This window comes from Parambassis ranga, chromosome 2, assembly GCF_900634625.1.
Source record: "Parambassis ranga chromosome 2, fParRan2.1, whole genome shotgun sequence".
NCBI classification, from domain to species: Eukaryota; Metazoa; Chordata; class Actinopteri; family Ambassidae; genus Parambassis; species Parambassis ranga.
The window spans coordinates 33,641,009-33,657,668 of NC_041023.1; the positions used below are offsets into that span (position 1 = coordinate 33,641,009).

Below are 16,660 nucleotides of genomic sequence, written 5' to 3' on the forward strand. Positions count from 1 at the left end.
AGCCTCCAATGACATTTTTTTAAATGGTGGGCGGAGACCTCTCAGACCGTTGGAGGGTACCAATCAGAACAGACTGTTAGGGTGTAGGGGAGTGGTCTCTGTAGCTCTCTAGGAAAGGTGTAAACTGACTGAGTGGGCAATAATTAATTAATTAATTAATAACCTATTAGTCAGTTGGGGGCAGTAAAATGTAACAACAACATGGATATTGGTTTTGGAAAATATCTCAGCATAAAGTTACTTATTTGCTTATACATAAAGCACAATTTTAATAAATTAAATCTTAACACTGCATGTTAGAGCCTATACATAGGTAATATTCAAGTCTTATATGTAACAATAGTAGCATTTTGGTACAGTCATTTTAATATTCAATTTATTAATTTACTGGCAACAGAAATGTGATTAATTAATTTATCAATTAAATAATAAATGTCCTCCTGTTCCCCCAGTTTATCCTATAGGTTATAAATCCCAAAATGTTGATGAGCTTTAAACAGGACTGGAGAAGCACATTAGAGGGTCTTTACTTAAATAAAGAGAATTTCATATCTAAACAGAGAATATACGATTTCATAAAAATGTTGGGGTTAATGTTATTACTTTATTTTAGTAGGCTATTTATTATCTGTTTGACAGCTTAATTGTACCTTCAGCCAATGAGCTTCAGGAATCGACTGCAGTAATGAACATACTACACCCCTCAAGTTCCCAGCATGCATTGTGGAAGAGAGAGAGACAGAGCGTGGGGGCTTGGCTGGGAGGCTGAGGAGGACCGTGGACCTGAGCGCAGAAGAAGAAGAAGCAGCAGCAGAAGAAGAAGAAGAAGAAGAAGAGGAAGAAGAGAGTCATCTTCCGACACTTGCTTATCACTGACAGCAGCCCAGGTAAATTGTGTGCTTTTCCATCATAATTTCCATGTTTTGTTTCCAGCTTTTGTCAGCGTGTTTGTTTTTCCTGTTGTGGGGAGGGCTGTTTGCAGAAACAAGGTCTTTTTTACACAATGGTGCTTATCTGTCCGAGAATTGAATTATTATCATCTCCCCCCCCTGCCACTAATTAGCCTTTTATTCCACGGATAATCTGTGGCGTGAACCAGTGTTTCAGTGTTTCGGTGTGTCAGGCTGACGTGAATAGGCATCTTTGTGATACACAGAGGGTCTGTGCAGGGATTCCCTCAGCCGTGTCTCTGCAGCCCACAGTCCAGTCACTCCTCCGCTCAGCGTTTCACTACGAGAGGGAGGTGAGGAGAGGGGGTATCCATTTCACACCAGTGACCGGGGGGAGCCGCTGCACTGTTGATGCAGGTAGTTTATTTTTATAGGCTGTGATCTTGCAGTGTGGAATCTCATTTCAAACCGTGACACAGAGACAGATTAAGCTGTTATGTCACCCAAACTGTGCATTTCTCTGCGATAGCAGCTAGCTTTTATTATGTTCTATGTTTTTTATTTGTGTTAATAAATGTTATGAATGCCTAGTCATTTTTAACTTATTAATAGTTATCATTTTTAACTATTTTTGGCCAATTGAGGGCAGTGGAAATTGGTATTGACACATTAGGTTTACATATTAGCATAACGTTAGCCATATTCAACAGTCACAGTACAACATTAAGTATTCATTTAGAGTCAGGTTGTTGGCCACCTGGGAAATATATACTAACATTCACAAAATGTTTGCAGATAATAAAATCAAAAGAGTTGACTGTTTAGCTGTTAATGTTTCAGTAGCTATCTTTCTGGAGGCTCACATGCTAGCTAGCTTGCAGCTCACACTCAAACTAGCTGTTTGATGTCAAACAGGTGGTACAGAGAGACAAAGTCAAGTGTAGCCATAAGTTGGATTTTTAACATGCTAAACAGTCATGTAAGACACATTCCTACAATGAACACCTTCTATAGCTGGTCTTGCATGCTAGCTGTCAGCAAATCTGTCTAATACTGTATTTTGTGACGTAATTATTTCCCTAGCACATTGTAGAACAAGGGCAGGTTCTCTACATGATCTCAGTGTCTTTCCAAGCAGTCCAACATCTTGAAGTGCTGCTAATATAATTTGAAAGTAGATTACATGCTGTACTTCCTGTGATGGATAACTTCCGGTCTTTTCCCACTTATGACACCCATGCATATTTACACACACAGAATATCACACACATATCAATAATTTTAGAATATTTTTATTGCTAAACACAGCCCTGTTAATAATTCAAAAGTTGCACAAAAATCTAAATAATGGGCACAAAAACGCTAAAATGGGGACAAGCTTCTTAGGTTTATCTCAGTAAGTAGCATCTTTGTCCACTGTCAATGTAAAAATAATGCTTTAATTTGGTCTTACCTTATTTTTGTGAGTAAAACCTCCAGTTACATTTCTGCTTCTTACCTTGTATTTTAGTATAAGGTATCCCAATTGTCACTTAGAGATAACAAAATGAAGGATAGCTGCTGAACAACCAATAAATATTATTATAGTTTGTTTAGTCAGGTATTTAATAGCATAAAAAACTGTAACCATGTAAAATGTAGTTTTCAGTAGCTATAAAGATTCAAACATCCATAGCTATAGATATAAGGTGGATGTTGTATTATAGCTCAGTTCTGAATATTGACTGATAATGACGGCATACTTTAAACACCATGAAATATTAACCAGGCCATCAGGAGGTGGACACAAGCGCTCTGTCCGCAACCAGTTATCAGCTTTTCTTCCAACAGATGCTCCTCAGCATGAAAGGATGGCTGCAGCCGCTAATGATCCTCGTTTCTGGCTAAATGATGAATTGCAAAATAACACTGACCTTTCTGTCCTTAATTAGCTGCTGCATCTTGATGTGCACCAAGTCCAGGCAGAAAACAAGGCTGATTTGTGAAAGATGACCACAGTGTAGCGGGAAGTTATAGTAATGTGGGGGTTGTTTTGTTCTGAATGAATTGATGTGCTGTTGATGCTGTTTATATAGTAATGATTCATCAACACAGCTTTACTCATAACCAAGATATAAAGGGAATGACTGGTCTGTTGTAGTAAGAATGGATGTTGTTTCATTTTAAGTGCTGAAAGCAAATATTTTGTAGGCATCTGTTTTTACTGAGTTACAAAAGCTTGTTGCTTCTTAAGCTGTTTTAAATGGGCCAGTTTAATCTCTGCAGTGGTACAGAACATATAGACAGAAATACATTTCTGCCACCAGGCCTTCTGTGTGCATGTGAACTAATGTGGCATCTGCAGTGTGAGGTGTGGTGAGGTCACTGCATGTGACTCCGTGTCTCACCAGCCTGTCAGCGCAGCAGACACTCACAGTGAGCTGAGACTGTTGTGTCACAGAACACATTCTGGCTCTGCAGTCATCGAGGTTCACAGTTCAAGAATGACTTTGGCATTCCTGCTGGTTATTCAGGAAACACAGAGAGCTGTGAGAGATCCAGATAAGGGCTTATACTTTGTGTTCTTATTTTCATATTCAAAGATTACTTGAAGAGTCAGAACAAAACAGAAGCATTGTGCTCAAAGTGATTCACAGCATGTTCGCATTTTGGTGCAATGAAGTCAACAGCCTGAACCTAATGGTGTCTTCACAAGCTGACATTTTACAAGGTTGTAATAGCCGATTAAAAAAAAAAATGAGAAATGAGCAGCAGACTTCTATGTACAGCCTTCCCCAGCAACTCAACAGCATGTCTGTGGACATTTTAGCCGAAATGCATGGGAAGTTAAAGATGCGTGAAATGTATGTACCATCCTGTATAGTTCCTTGATGTTATGATGTCAGTGGACTGTGGACAAGCTTAAGTCCTTAATCTATTCAATTCTGGGGCGTTACTGTTGGTATTATAAATATATGACAGTGGTTCGTAAGGAGAAGTCTCTACAGATGCTTTTTCCACAGGATATTTATCCTCCTAGTACGTACATTAATAAGATTGCAGAGTGCTGCTAGGCACACAATGATGAGTCATAATGTTAACATCACTGTTCCCTGTAAAGTAAGAGCAGTGTGTGACTTAGACGGGATGCTGCCCTGTGTGTAGGACTACAAGTAAAACACAGTTGCCAAGTGACTGTAGAAACGCTGTAGCTCATCTGGTGCTGTTGTGTTTTAACAGTCTGGATCTGTTCATTAGCAGAGGGCAGTGCATGCAGGCAAGTCTTGAAAAAACTCAGATTAGGACGTCTCTGCCTGTAGCCTCTAACTGAACCAAAGTTTGGGACATATATGTAATTAAAGAGGATGTGCAACATCACTGTTTTGTAGATATTTGAGTAGATTTATGAACAGAAAACAGTGAGCACAGCTCAGACAGGGACATGATAACTGGTTAAGATGACATAAGGTGATTGCTTGAGCTAAATGTAACTGCATGAAACCATAATTTTAGGTTGTTAAAGATGGAGTCAAAAACAAAACAGTGATTACTTAAGTGTGAAGCAAGAAGGCAGGACGGCAATGCAGAGGGATCAGAGAAACATAAATTGATTGGTATATATTGTGTGTATAATATGTGTCTGCCCTCTAGATGTACATTATTTTACATATTTCAATTTGCCTTTGACAAGTTGAAGAGAATGATTTACAAAAACAGCAAAGGGTAGGATAAAAATCATTCTTTAGAACCATTAATAGTTTCTGTCTTAAGTCAGAGCTGGACATATGGACAAAGAATAAAAAATATAAATATAATCCATAGTAACCATGACAACAGCGCTGACTCCAAGGAATTCTCACTTTAAAACTCCAGGATACTAACTGTTGAGAACATCCATCTGCCAGCGAGTCCCACACGTTTATTAATAATCCCCCAGAATCCCTCAGGGCAAGTTGCCGCTACCTCCTTGTCCCAGCATTACTGTATGTCTCTACGCTCTCCCACTCTGTCGTCAATTTAATTCTCCTCACTGTGACTGAGGTCCAGCCAGTGACCCACCACACCCCTCCAACCCCGCTCCAACCAGTCGTATTCCCAACCCCTCCGCTCTGACTGTCATGAATAATAAAAGCCGTGTACGACTGCTCGTGGTGACATGCCGCACACCAGGGAGTCAGACACTGATCCCTTAGCTCGTTCTAGTTTACCAGTGTTGTTACAGTGTCTGTTGGAGTGGGGTGAAGGGAGTGTTGTATGTTCTTGTAAGCTACAGAAGCTAAAGGCACTAAGGATTGTATCAGTATGCTGGTGTATGCTGTTAAAGTCTCATCACAGTTTCCTATATCCAAATAACACTTTGAGACCAAAATCACTTTTTTGTGTGTTTTTTTTACACATGAACAGAATAAGTCAATTTCCTGAATCACATACAGTAGGCATTTGGATGGACGGAAAGTGGTGATGCCTCTGAGCAGTAAACACTTTGGTAAAAATAAACAGTATAGACATTACAAAATGCATCCATTTTTTCCACAATTTTCTTGGCAATCATGATGATGAGCCACATCTGACCAACATATTTTGCATGCACTTGTTAGCCACATAGCTTTAGAAATCACCCTTTGCTATCTGTGATCCTCTCCCTCCCTCCCTGTCAATTAAAGACTGTTATGCCTGAAAATATAACTTAAACATGGTGAGGACAGGCTGTTCTAGCAGTAACAGAGGACTTACTCACGTTTTTTTCTGTCACATCTGATGTCATGAAAGCACTGCTGGAAATCTTGCAGCTATACATTAAGTAATCAACAATGATAAACCATAGGATGCAGCATGCAAACCAGTGACTTTTTTTACACCCTTCAGTCAAAGTCGAATGCATGTGCTGCTTGAATGGGGACAGATAACATTTGTGGCTAAGACAGCAAAGAGTTTTTGAATTTAGTAAACACCTAGTAAGTGTCCTGCCATGGTGCCAATGGACGAAGGAAATGGCACATGTCACAACAGTTACTCGAACAATTGTGGCGCATTTGATGTGTAAATACACAGAACAGCCAGTCAGAATAGGTGATAGAGTTAGCAGATTCACAGCCAGGATGTGAAGAATGTAGGAACAGGAAAGGCGCTGCTATGTCTCTTGTTCTCGACTCTTCATCAATTACAAGATTTTTAAATATAGAAAACTCACATCGTACGTCAGAAGGTCTCAGATTCTGGTGTGGCATTATCCTGTTCTTCCCAATCATTATAGAGCAAAGCCTGTTACGGGTGAGCTGTAATAGTTGCTGTTGGAGTTTAAGGACTTCTCTAATGATTCCTCAGTATGACACTCATAGGCTGTCAATCATGAGTGTACCTTAGAAATGATCTGACATTGTTTTATATTGAGCTAAAGAAGGCTATTTGAAAGGTTAACACACAACGGTTATTGAAAGAGCATGAGCATCCATCCAGCTCTCCCTCTTTCAGTCTCATCAGTGATGTTTGTCATCAGGCCGGCAGTAACAAAGCATGGGGTTCCTGTGGATTCCTCCCCCATGTGGATATAGTGCAGAGAGGCAAAGCCTGTAAGGATTTAATAGCTCCAGGCACAGAGGGAAAGCAGATTATGCGATGTTGAGAAAGTGGAGAATGTGAAAGTGGTGTAAAGATAGTGATTTTCAGTAGACAGCTCCTTATCTGTTCAATAGGATCAAGCGTATCCCAAGAGAACAGAGCCAGCAATCAGTGGCCCTGGCTGTTGCAGCTGTTTGTTGTTTGTCTTTATTCTGTCTGTTTTCTAGTAATTTTCTGTAATTTGACATAAGCCCTGCTCTTGAACAGCTTTGTGGTGATTAATACACTATTCCCGGGGGGAAGGCAGTCCAACTGCTACAAGACATACTGTATTACATCTTCAGTTTTGCTGGTATTGCTCATGAGAACAAGCATCTTGCTGACTGAGGTGAGCATAGTGAGATGACTATGACTATACTATGACCAAGTCAGTCCTAGATGCTTCATCTTGCTGCTGCGTACAAGGGGTCAAGTCAGCATCTTGGACCTCCAGAGGGGTCCCCACACAAGCAATGATCATCACATAATGCCCAATGAGCCTCTTGAAAGTCATTCCTGTCACCAGGAATGTGGATCTGAACTTATCCACCTTCTATGTAAAGGCGATGATGATGATGGTGGTGTAATTCTTTCTGAGGTCCAAGCTGGCAACTTCTGCAAAATCACAATTCGCTAACTGCTGACTTTTTTCTTTCTACCTTGATACCTAGATTTGCACTGTAACATATATTCTGAAACACATCCAAGGTCGAAACAAGTTGTTTGCTGCTTGAATGGACATTATTACACTATTATATCAGCTCCCGGAGCTAAAATACTACAATACAGGTTCTATGGCGCTCAGATATAAGTTTCTTTTTGTTCTACATACGATCAGACAAAGACTTCCTGATGATGATCGCCTAACTACATTAACTTGTCAAAATTAAATATTTGCTCCAGATCCTCTTCCCCCTGTCATAGGCCTGTAAGATCCTCCTCCCCCTTTCTCTACAACCACACTGCCACAAACACCAGGCACATCCGCCTGAGACATGATGCCTCAATAAGAAATGCACTTTTATCTCACCCAGGCTTCACTCGCTACGAGAGTGTCCTAGTTTTTATCAGGTTTAAAAGTTTCTGTTCCCTCTGCTAGCATGCTTGCTTCCCTGCAGTTTGATAGCTAATCTGTTTGAATGTCTCACACTGGGTTTCATGTGTTATGTAACTGTTTTCTTTCTCCCAATGGGCTTCATCTGCCTTGCAAAGAAAAAAGCTGTGAATCTCATCCAACTTTGCATCATCATTGCTGTGTCACTGAATTATTTGCCAGCGGTTTGTATCCCACCCTGCCTGGGTAACTTCATCGTATGCAAATCAGCTTTAGCAGATTCACAACTGCTATAAAAAATCACAGTAGAACACCTTCAACAACATGGCAGTCATATCTGTTCCTGTATAACACCTTCATACGCTGACACTTCAGTGTTTTCCAAGTCCATTCTTTCACTCAAGATCTCATGTTTGTTAATTGGTGTGAATAACAGAAAGTAGAAAAATATCATGTTTTGCTCTAGACCATCTGTGGCATAAAATCCAATCCTGAGCTACATGTGCATTGCTGGTAGACAGCTGAAGGTTTAAAACCAAAGTTATTGTTTCTGTTAACATCGTAAGTGTCAGTGTTAACTGTATTAATCATCAGCTGCTCTCTCTTGAGTTTATTAGTTCTTTCTTGTTTATGATATCTGCCTCCTAAGGCTTGAATTATGATTGAAAGCAGCTAAAAACTAAATCTTAGTGTGAATCAAAATCACACATGAAAGTGTGTAAAGATGTGAAACTGTGTGTAAACAGGCTTTCTGTTATGCCTTGTCTCCCCTGTAGGACCTCAGGCATTCTTCCCCCTCACCTCGTCTGGCCTGACTACCCACCAGCCTGTCACCATGAACTACCTTCGCCGGCGCCTGTCAGACAGCAGCTTTGTGGCTAATCTCCCCAATGGCTACATGATGGATCTGCAGAGGCCAGCCCCTCCTGGTTCTTCCACATCCTCTCCTGCCTCTCCGGCCACAGAGAGACGGCAGCCCCCGAGTGTCCCGAACCAGGCCCAAGGTGGAGGCCCTGCTGCCGGCCCGGCCTCTGGCACAGGGAGCTTCCTCAGCTCCTTCTCCAGCGTGGTGAAAAGTGCACAGATGGCTCAGAATGTAGCCGCCGCTGCTCATGCCAAATCAGCGGCAGCATCAGCAGCTGAGGGAGCCTCTGCAGGAAGCAGTCAGCCAGCCAAGCCTGTGGTACGCAAGCCCAAGATCCTTCTGGTAATCGATGATCAGCACACAGACTGGTGAGTCGTAAGTTGTAGAATTATAGTGTGTGTGCAGAAATTGTTCCTTCACACTATGTTGCCTGGTTTTTGAACTTTGAAATAATAGATCATAAGAATCCTCCCAAATCAGTACTGAGTTCAACACACTATGACAAACTGAAAAACTTTTTAGTTCATTTGAAGTTTGTCCCCTTGAATACTTCCTATGAAGAATCACTAAAACAAATGAGCATCCTAGCTTACTTACTGATTGGAAGTATCATCTCTAAAGTTATGCTCTGTAGGGTCTAGGTTAGAGCTGGCTCAATAAGGAGATGATAGAATCAATTGGGCAAAGTATTGCTTTCTAATAGTTAGTGGAGTTCAAAGCAGAGGCGGTTAGCCTCCCAGCATGACCTTAGCCTAGTGGGGTGTGCCTAATTTAACTTGATTCCCAGGTTGTTCCTCACATAGAATATATGCACTGTTAGTATGCATAACAGACAGCAGTTCACATAACCGCCACAGGTGTCACTATTAACAAGGGTTTTATTCTTACTTTTACATTTAATCTTCTCTTCTAAGTCTAGACAAAAAGTAAATGGGTGAATTTTACAAAATGTTACTTTGGAAACAACTTCCAAGTGTCGATTAAAAAACATCAGCATATGAAGAGAGGTTCCATTATAGTGCTCTTTTAAGTTTTATTTCCTGCTAAATCAAAACATTCTTTGATTTTAGTTTTGAAAGGAGTGAAACAACTCATTCTTATACGTGTTTGTCCTTGGCTTTACCGTAGCTCTCTGTCATGGAATAAGAATTGTCATGGTAACGGGAGGACTTTTTGGTGGAGATGACAGGAAAATAAATGAGCTTTAATGAGAAAAGACAAGTTCATCTTTATGAAAGCTGAGATCAGCTGCCTTTTGCTCCACACTATGTACGCATTGATTTCCAGAGCTGTAGTCAAGACGCACAGCAGCCAGTTTATAATGTTTGTCTTGCTAAATCGATAAACCACTCTTACGTTTCATGAATTGTTATTCTGTTGCCAGACATTTGCTGGTGGATTGACCTCAATGAGGCAGTTATTAGCTGTTTTCTGCCCTTTAAATCTGTGAGCAAAATTAGCAGATCTTTATGTACAGAAGCATCCTCTGTGGGGAGATCAGGCTGGGGTCTAAAAATGATTACTAAATTAAAGCGCCTCGCTGACAGCTGTTTCAAAAGCACCAAGATTGCTCTCAATTTTCTGTGAAGCTGGGTGGCCTCCTTTATTTAAGCCAGTAGGATAAAATCCCCAAAGGGCCTGTTCCTCTTCACACCCTGGTGTTTTTGAAATAAGTCGTCCAACCTCTGAGGAAGCCAGGCTCATTCAGTCTCTCTGAAGGAGCATCCTTACTCTCGAGAGAACAGCAGGGGCTTTTTATTCACCTAAACAAACTCACTTACTTAAGTACAGAGAGGATAATGGAGGCTTTGACAAGTGGTCTGTTGCTTTTTTTAGTGTAAAGGACACACACGGTTGAACGGCAACAACACCTGCACAATATAATACAACCCAGTGAAGTGTGGGGTTGTGCTGGATTATACTGTGATGTAGTCTAAGCCTTTGATTTAAACATCATCCTTTTACTTTAACAGTGGAGGGCTGATTTTAAGGTATAACTATAAACCAGTCATAATGCAGTTTGCTGCTTACAATGTGATGTGTTACTAGATTCACATATCTTGAGCAGCTCTTTGACATGGTTTGCATTATTTTAATAAGATTTTGTGGCAGATTTTTACAAGGGAAGGAACTCATTCCCCTGTTTGGAAAGATGTGGGAAGATGTTTCTATAATCCATATGCAAGTGTAACAAATCTCATTTGTGTGAGGTGGCTCACACTGTCTGTCTTATACCCTCATTTCACTAGTTAGATACAAATGCTTTCTGCAGAGACAGAAAGATTTGCTCCAGCTCTTGAATGTTTGGCTCCTAGTTTCAAGTGTAGCATGTCATTTTGTTTTTACTATTTTAAAAGCAGCAGCACAAAATATATATTTTTACTGCTGATTATTAGCATTAAGATTGGATTTGTTTGTGTTTAGCTGTCCCATTATTAGCCATAGTGTGGCACTATAGTTCAGTTGAAGCCTCACCATCCTGTCTTGAAATTTTAGTGTTGTAGTGAAGAGCTTTGTCCAGTAGATGGCAGTATTTGACAGTTCTGACTCTTTCTCTGCCGTGGTTCTTCATTTGTAAGAATATATTGACAAATGTCAGAGAATATTTGAAGCTGTTTTAGAGAAGAAAGTACCAAATGACTGCTGTCTTCCCTAAGATCATTTTTTAAAAAAAAAAATGGAGTGTAATTCTTTCTAAGACTTACGAGGGCACCATAACATAAATATGTCACAAGGGGTAAAGGTACAACATGAACAGGCGTCTGAATAGTTATTGCTCAACTCCCAGATGCAAGTAAAACTCAGAAAAAGCCAAAGGTTTGGGCTGCTGCTTTGGAAACATATCTGTGATGATGTGCAGCAGAGCTGGCTTGTGTCATTCTGAACATTAGGAAACAGGTATGTGCAGCTTTACTGTTTACAATGTCTGTGCTGGATTGCTCTAACAATAGCAAAGTCTGATGCTGTAATGATTCCAAATATAATCTCAGTTTTATTTTTTCAATTTAAACTACATAAGTCTAAATGCCATCCAGGAGTCACCCTCTAAACCAGACTTGGGCAAAGCACAGCCCGCGGGCCACACCCGGCCCACTTGCATCTTCAATGTGGCTGGCGGACCATGCACACAATATTAAACAAAGGCAGCAAAAGTCAGCTTTTGAGCACGGCATTACCGGTAACGTCTTTTCAACCCTCCTAGTCTGCTTCAAGGTGCTGTACTGCATAATCCCATCTACTCTCTGAAGAGACAAGGTCATGCTGTGTACACTTTAAAAATGCTGTGCGACTATGCTATATACGGTAAAGCACACAGAAAGTCCACGGCGCATTCAGATGTTACCGCGGTGCTGCAGTCGACATATTTCCTCGTCATCTGCTCTTAAAAAGCACAGATCTTGCCCGACTTTCAGAACTCTGGGATTTGCTACTTTACCTTTTACTTTAACTCTGTTTTCTCCTGTAAAAATATCTTTACATCATCTGTGCTGCTCTGCACTGTGTGTGTGTTTCAACATACAACCAGCACACACTCAAAGTAGACATGGACACACACACAGAGGACAGAGGAGTGAGCAGTAAGTGAGCAAAAGATTCTTACAATGATGAAAATGTAACAGGAGCATATTTATAATATTATCTACAATTTATAATATTATTTATGAAAAAATGTGGCTCTTTGATTTTCTTATGAAAGTATGTGGCCCTTGCAAAAAACAATTGCCCACCCCTGCTCTAAACAGATGTGTTGTGTTTTTTAAGCATTTCCATAAATCAACATGGATCTAATCCTGTTAGTGGCCACCCGGGTTTAACAGGGACCGCAGCATCAACAGAACAGCTTTATCTGGAGGAAAGCCTATGGTAGAAGGAGAAAACCACAACACAACTTTATTCAGTTTTGTTGGCAGATGTTCATCGCGATAGGTGGTAAATGGTTCCAGTTTATCTTCTGTCAGCATCATTACTGTTTCAGGCTATGTTCAGATCAGCAGGTTTCAGCAGCTGTCATCAATATGCCTCTAATCAATGATGTAAACTTTAAAAGTATTGATTATACTGTTCATTTCGTGTAGTTTACCTCTGCGGAGCATTGAGGCATCATTGTTTTGGTTTAAATGACATGTAGCTTCACTGTTTTTGTTTCCAATTTAGTTACATTTAGACGAATTTCTTCAGGAGTTGGTAGATATACATAACCTGAGGGATAAAACATGTATGTTATACTTTCTCCCTTGGACCTATGTGCTAATTTTGCACACACACACCAGCCAAGATGTCCTATGAATATTTATGTGTAACACGTATGTATGTAAGTGCTACTTGGTTCAGTGCCACAAACCTTTCCTTGAACTTTCACTATGATGACAGACAGGTCACTTATCAGTTTGTCCTGTCCCTCCGTATAGCCATGATGGTGTCTGTCCATCCATCCTTCACTCCCCCTGGGGCTGAATTTCCTCCTGGGCATTCCATCAGAGAGGCTGGGGTCTCTGGGGAAACCCTGCTCTGTCCTGACAGGCTTGGCCTCCAGCAATGACTGATGCACAATAGCAGTACACAGCAGTGAGAGCATCACTGCAAGCAACCAACAATCCCTCCTTTTCTGTCTCCATGTCCCTCTCTCACTCTCTTTCAAGCTGGCATGCAAGACAATTTGCCAAGTAGCTGTCAGTCTGTTTGCTCTGTGTTCTGAATAATATGAGCATCTGATTGCTCAATTCAGCCCTGCTCTGGCAAAGTGTTTACTTCTTCATGTATGCAGCAGAGTTCGATGAGATCCTATGGTTGCCCTGTGCCGTGAAAGAGGGGTTTCATTGTGTTTTGAAACCAGAAGGCCACACTGGCAAAAATAGCTGAAAATCCTCATGTTTTAATCAGGGTGGTGCCTCAAGAAGGCAAAAACTGCCAAGTATTAGCATCTTTAACATAACCTTAATGTTAGATGCAGAGATTGCTGTTTTCCAAAAATTCATAGAAAAATGGTCCACAAACGTGTTGATCAGCGCTTTTAAAATGGCAACCACTTCATGTCAGAGAAAAGGCAGTAGTCTGAGGGTGATTGTTAGGAATTAAAACCCAAAATATCAACTGTTAATCACTCAGGTGATTCTTGCAAGGAGGAGCAGTCACATACACAGACAGAAGTCTCTGAAGGAATGTTTAAGGTCTTTTCTAAGCAGCTCGCTTCTTATACCCTTTGTTATCTGTCATAACAGCTCAATACACAGTACATGAAAGGTCACAGGAGCATAAGTATAGTCACAAGAGTAACTTAGAATACAGGACATTAGACTTCACATGTATATGATTTAGGATAGAAATCACCAACAGTGATAAACAGGTGAATTGGGCTGGTTGGATGAGTTAAAATCCACATTCCTGGATGACAGCCATCATTACTGTGACCTTGTGGAATCTCAAATAGTGCTAAATAAACTTTGTAAATGTTTGCCTGATTTATTAGCACCACAGATATAGGCAGCTCAAGGCATTGATTGTAGTGATTAATTTACAAAGGTTTGTAGCTTTGTTGGCTAATTGCTTTGGGTTTCTGGCCTCAGCTTTACTGTTGCTATGCAGTCTCACAGCCGTCATGATCATAAATGAAAAGTGGATGTGCATTCACCATGATGTAATGTTGCTATGTAATGTTGCATTTGTGTTGACAGTTTGTTTCTGTTGGCGTCCAGTGCCCAAAAGAATCAGTGGTTGCAGGAACCTTGTGAACCTTGTACCATACAAAAGAGAGAACACAGGCTAAACCAACACGTGGAAAATTTAATCTTCATGTAAAAATATGTGGCCATTATAGAAAATCTCCTCTGTAAACACAGCAGTATTAGTATAACTTCAGGAGTGGATACAAATGGAAGCAGTGATAACTGTAAGGAAAAAAAAAACCCTGGAGCGGCAATTGGTCCTGTGCATGACTCATACACTTTCTATTAGTGGTACACAAAAGAAGTAACATATTCTCATGGTAAAAAAAGGAGGAATTCAACTTCATGGTGTTTATACAGTGGGTGTGTGCACGATTGAGACGTGGAAAGCCCAGACCTCTTTGCAGTTGAATGTTTACATTTGAACACATGTAAAACGCTTGCTCAAACCAGACAGCCCAGCGGCCTATAAATTAAATTGATCACCCAAAGTGACGACATGTTTTGCAATACATTGAAATGCATACCAGTCATTTTTAAGCAGTGAGGCTGCAGGTCCTGCTTAATGCTCTGAGGCGGCGGTGGTCCCAAGTGACAGGGGGCACTGCCTGTTGACTATGTAGGTCAGCCGTGCTGAAGATTCACCGCTTCCAAAATTACAGAGAATTAGACAGCTATGGACCTAAAACTAAAAAGTCCAACAGCTGGGATATGTCAAGAGCAGGATCCTCCTCAGTGACTGTAATAAACGCTAATGAACAGACCTAAAAGGACACATGTAGGCAGATGAAAAAAACAAGAGCAGGGAAACATGAAGAAGACAGGAAGAGGAGGCTTTGTTTGATGAGAGGCAAAAGGGAGATGTGTTTTAGTATGTGAGTAGGTTGAAGAGCACTCAAACTCTCAAACAGCATGTCCCAGTAACATAAGGCCTCTAGCGTGTAGCCTAGATCCTCCGCTACTCAGCCTGAGGCCCTTGACAGATTGTTAACTGTCCCACGCCTGGGAGGGGTGAGAGTTCAGCACTGAGACCCATAGAGCACTGGGACATGGCCGTGAAGACACAACAATAATGTGTGCTTGGAAAAAAAGACATGAAATATGGTGCTTTTCAGGACACGTTGTAACATTAGTACTAATAAATGCATTCTAGATCAGATTAAAAATGTGCTGCTGCCTTCAAGACAAAAAGTGGGTCATCATCAGTCAGGTAATCAGATCTTATCAATATATAAATATATATATACTAGACTGCTGTTGCAAAAACCTTATAGAAAAGGAAAAAATTAAGTTACTAAGAACAGGTAGTAATGTCAGCATAAATTCTGTGGTGCACAAATATCTGTTGTCTCCACCCTGTTTTACTTCATTTTAATGTATTAGTACACTCAGCTATAGTTTGGTGTGGTTAGTGTCTAGTCAGAAATGTTTGATACAGTAAAATAAGTGAACATGAGCACAGATTGTGATTAATTGTTTAGCCCACAGTCACCCAAATAACTACTCAACATATTCTTTTTGAATATTCACAAATTGCTGTTTTCAGGCAAATCAGGAACATTTTAGCTGTGATTTTGCTACTAGCTAATTAATATCTTGCCAAATCTGATTTTTATTCAGTCAGTCTATCCCTATAACTGGCTTGGTCCTGTACAAGTCACGGTGGGGTGGAGCCCCAACAACAGAGACAAATAACCCCTGACACTCACATCTATTGCAAATTTAGAAACTCCAGTTATCCTAACATGCAGATCTTGTGTGAATGTGGGCAGAAGGTACAGAAAGAATGTGCAAACTCTACACAAAAGGCCACTGCACCACCCCTCAAAGTGGTTCATGAATGCTAAACGAATGAATGTTATTTATAAGTATAAACTCCATACAGATGCATGAATTCTAACATGTCATTTCAACCCGGTCATTTAGGAGAGATTTTATAGCTTTTCATACCATTAGCCCTGGTTGTAGTGCCTCATCTTCTAGTGGTAGAGTACTTCTGATGACACTCTGAACATGTTAGAAAAAAACATTGTTGAGAGAGAGTGAAAAAAACTCTAAAGACAGTCAAGTGACAGGATTTGAATCAGATTGTTTTTGACTCAGGCCTGGTGGGATTGCATGTTAGCATATCTAAACAACCAGTAAACAGGTTTTATTGTGCAGTGTAGACCTAAATCAACCAAAGAGAAAAATGGAACAATGTCAACTTTCCACTATGGTTTCACTGGGAATCCACACATGTCTCCTGGTCAGTCTAAATACAGCATGTCTGATGGTCAGGCAGATAAGTCTTCCAGTAACTGGAGTTTCATTGTCCCAGACTTCAAACAAACAGATCTATCAGGGCAGGATGATTTCTCTATTCTATTTCATGCTGTGGTCACAAGGCTCCTGAACTGTGTGAGCTGTGTGAGAGATAATTGAATGCATGCTGTGATTTATTGAGTTGTTGATATAGTTTGACCATACACTGCCGTTAGACACACACGGACAATCTCAATCAGTGAGTTCTCTTTATTAAAAGCATTTTATTTCATTAGTTGCTCTTTGCCATGGGATTCTGTTTACTTGAAGCCCTGTAGGGTCAGATTCTGTAATCATGGAAAAAGTG

General features: G+C 40.5%; 1 protein-coding gene across 1 annotated transcript in view; it reads left to right on the forward strand.

Moving 5' to 3' along the window:
* Positions 1-772: 772 nt before the first annotated feature.
* syn3 (synapsin III) overlaps positions 773-16,660 on the forward strand; it is an 80,512-nt gene continuing 64,624 nt past the window's right edge. Inside the window, exons 1-2 of the mRNA XM_028429898.1 lie at positions 773-887; positions 8,298-8,754. Coding sequence (XP_028285699.1) covers positions 8,357-8,754 — 398 coding nt within the window. The 5' untranslated portion in view covers positions 773-887; positions 8,298-8,356. The remainder of the gene's footprint in view (positions 888-8,297; positions 8,755-16,660) is intronic.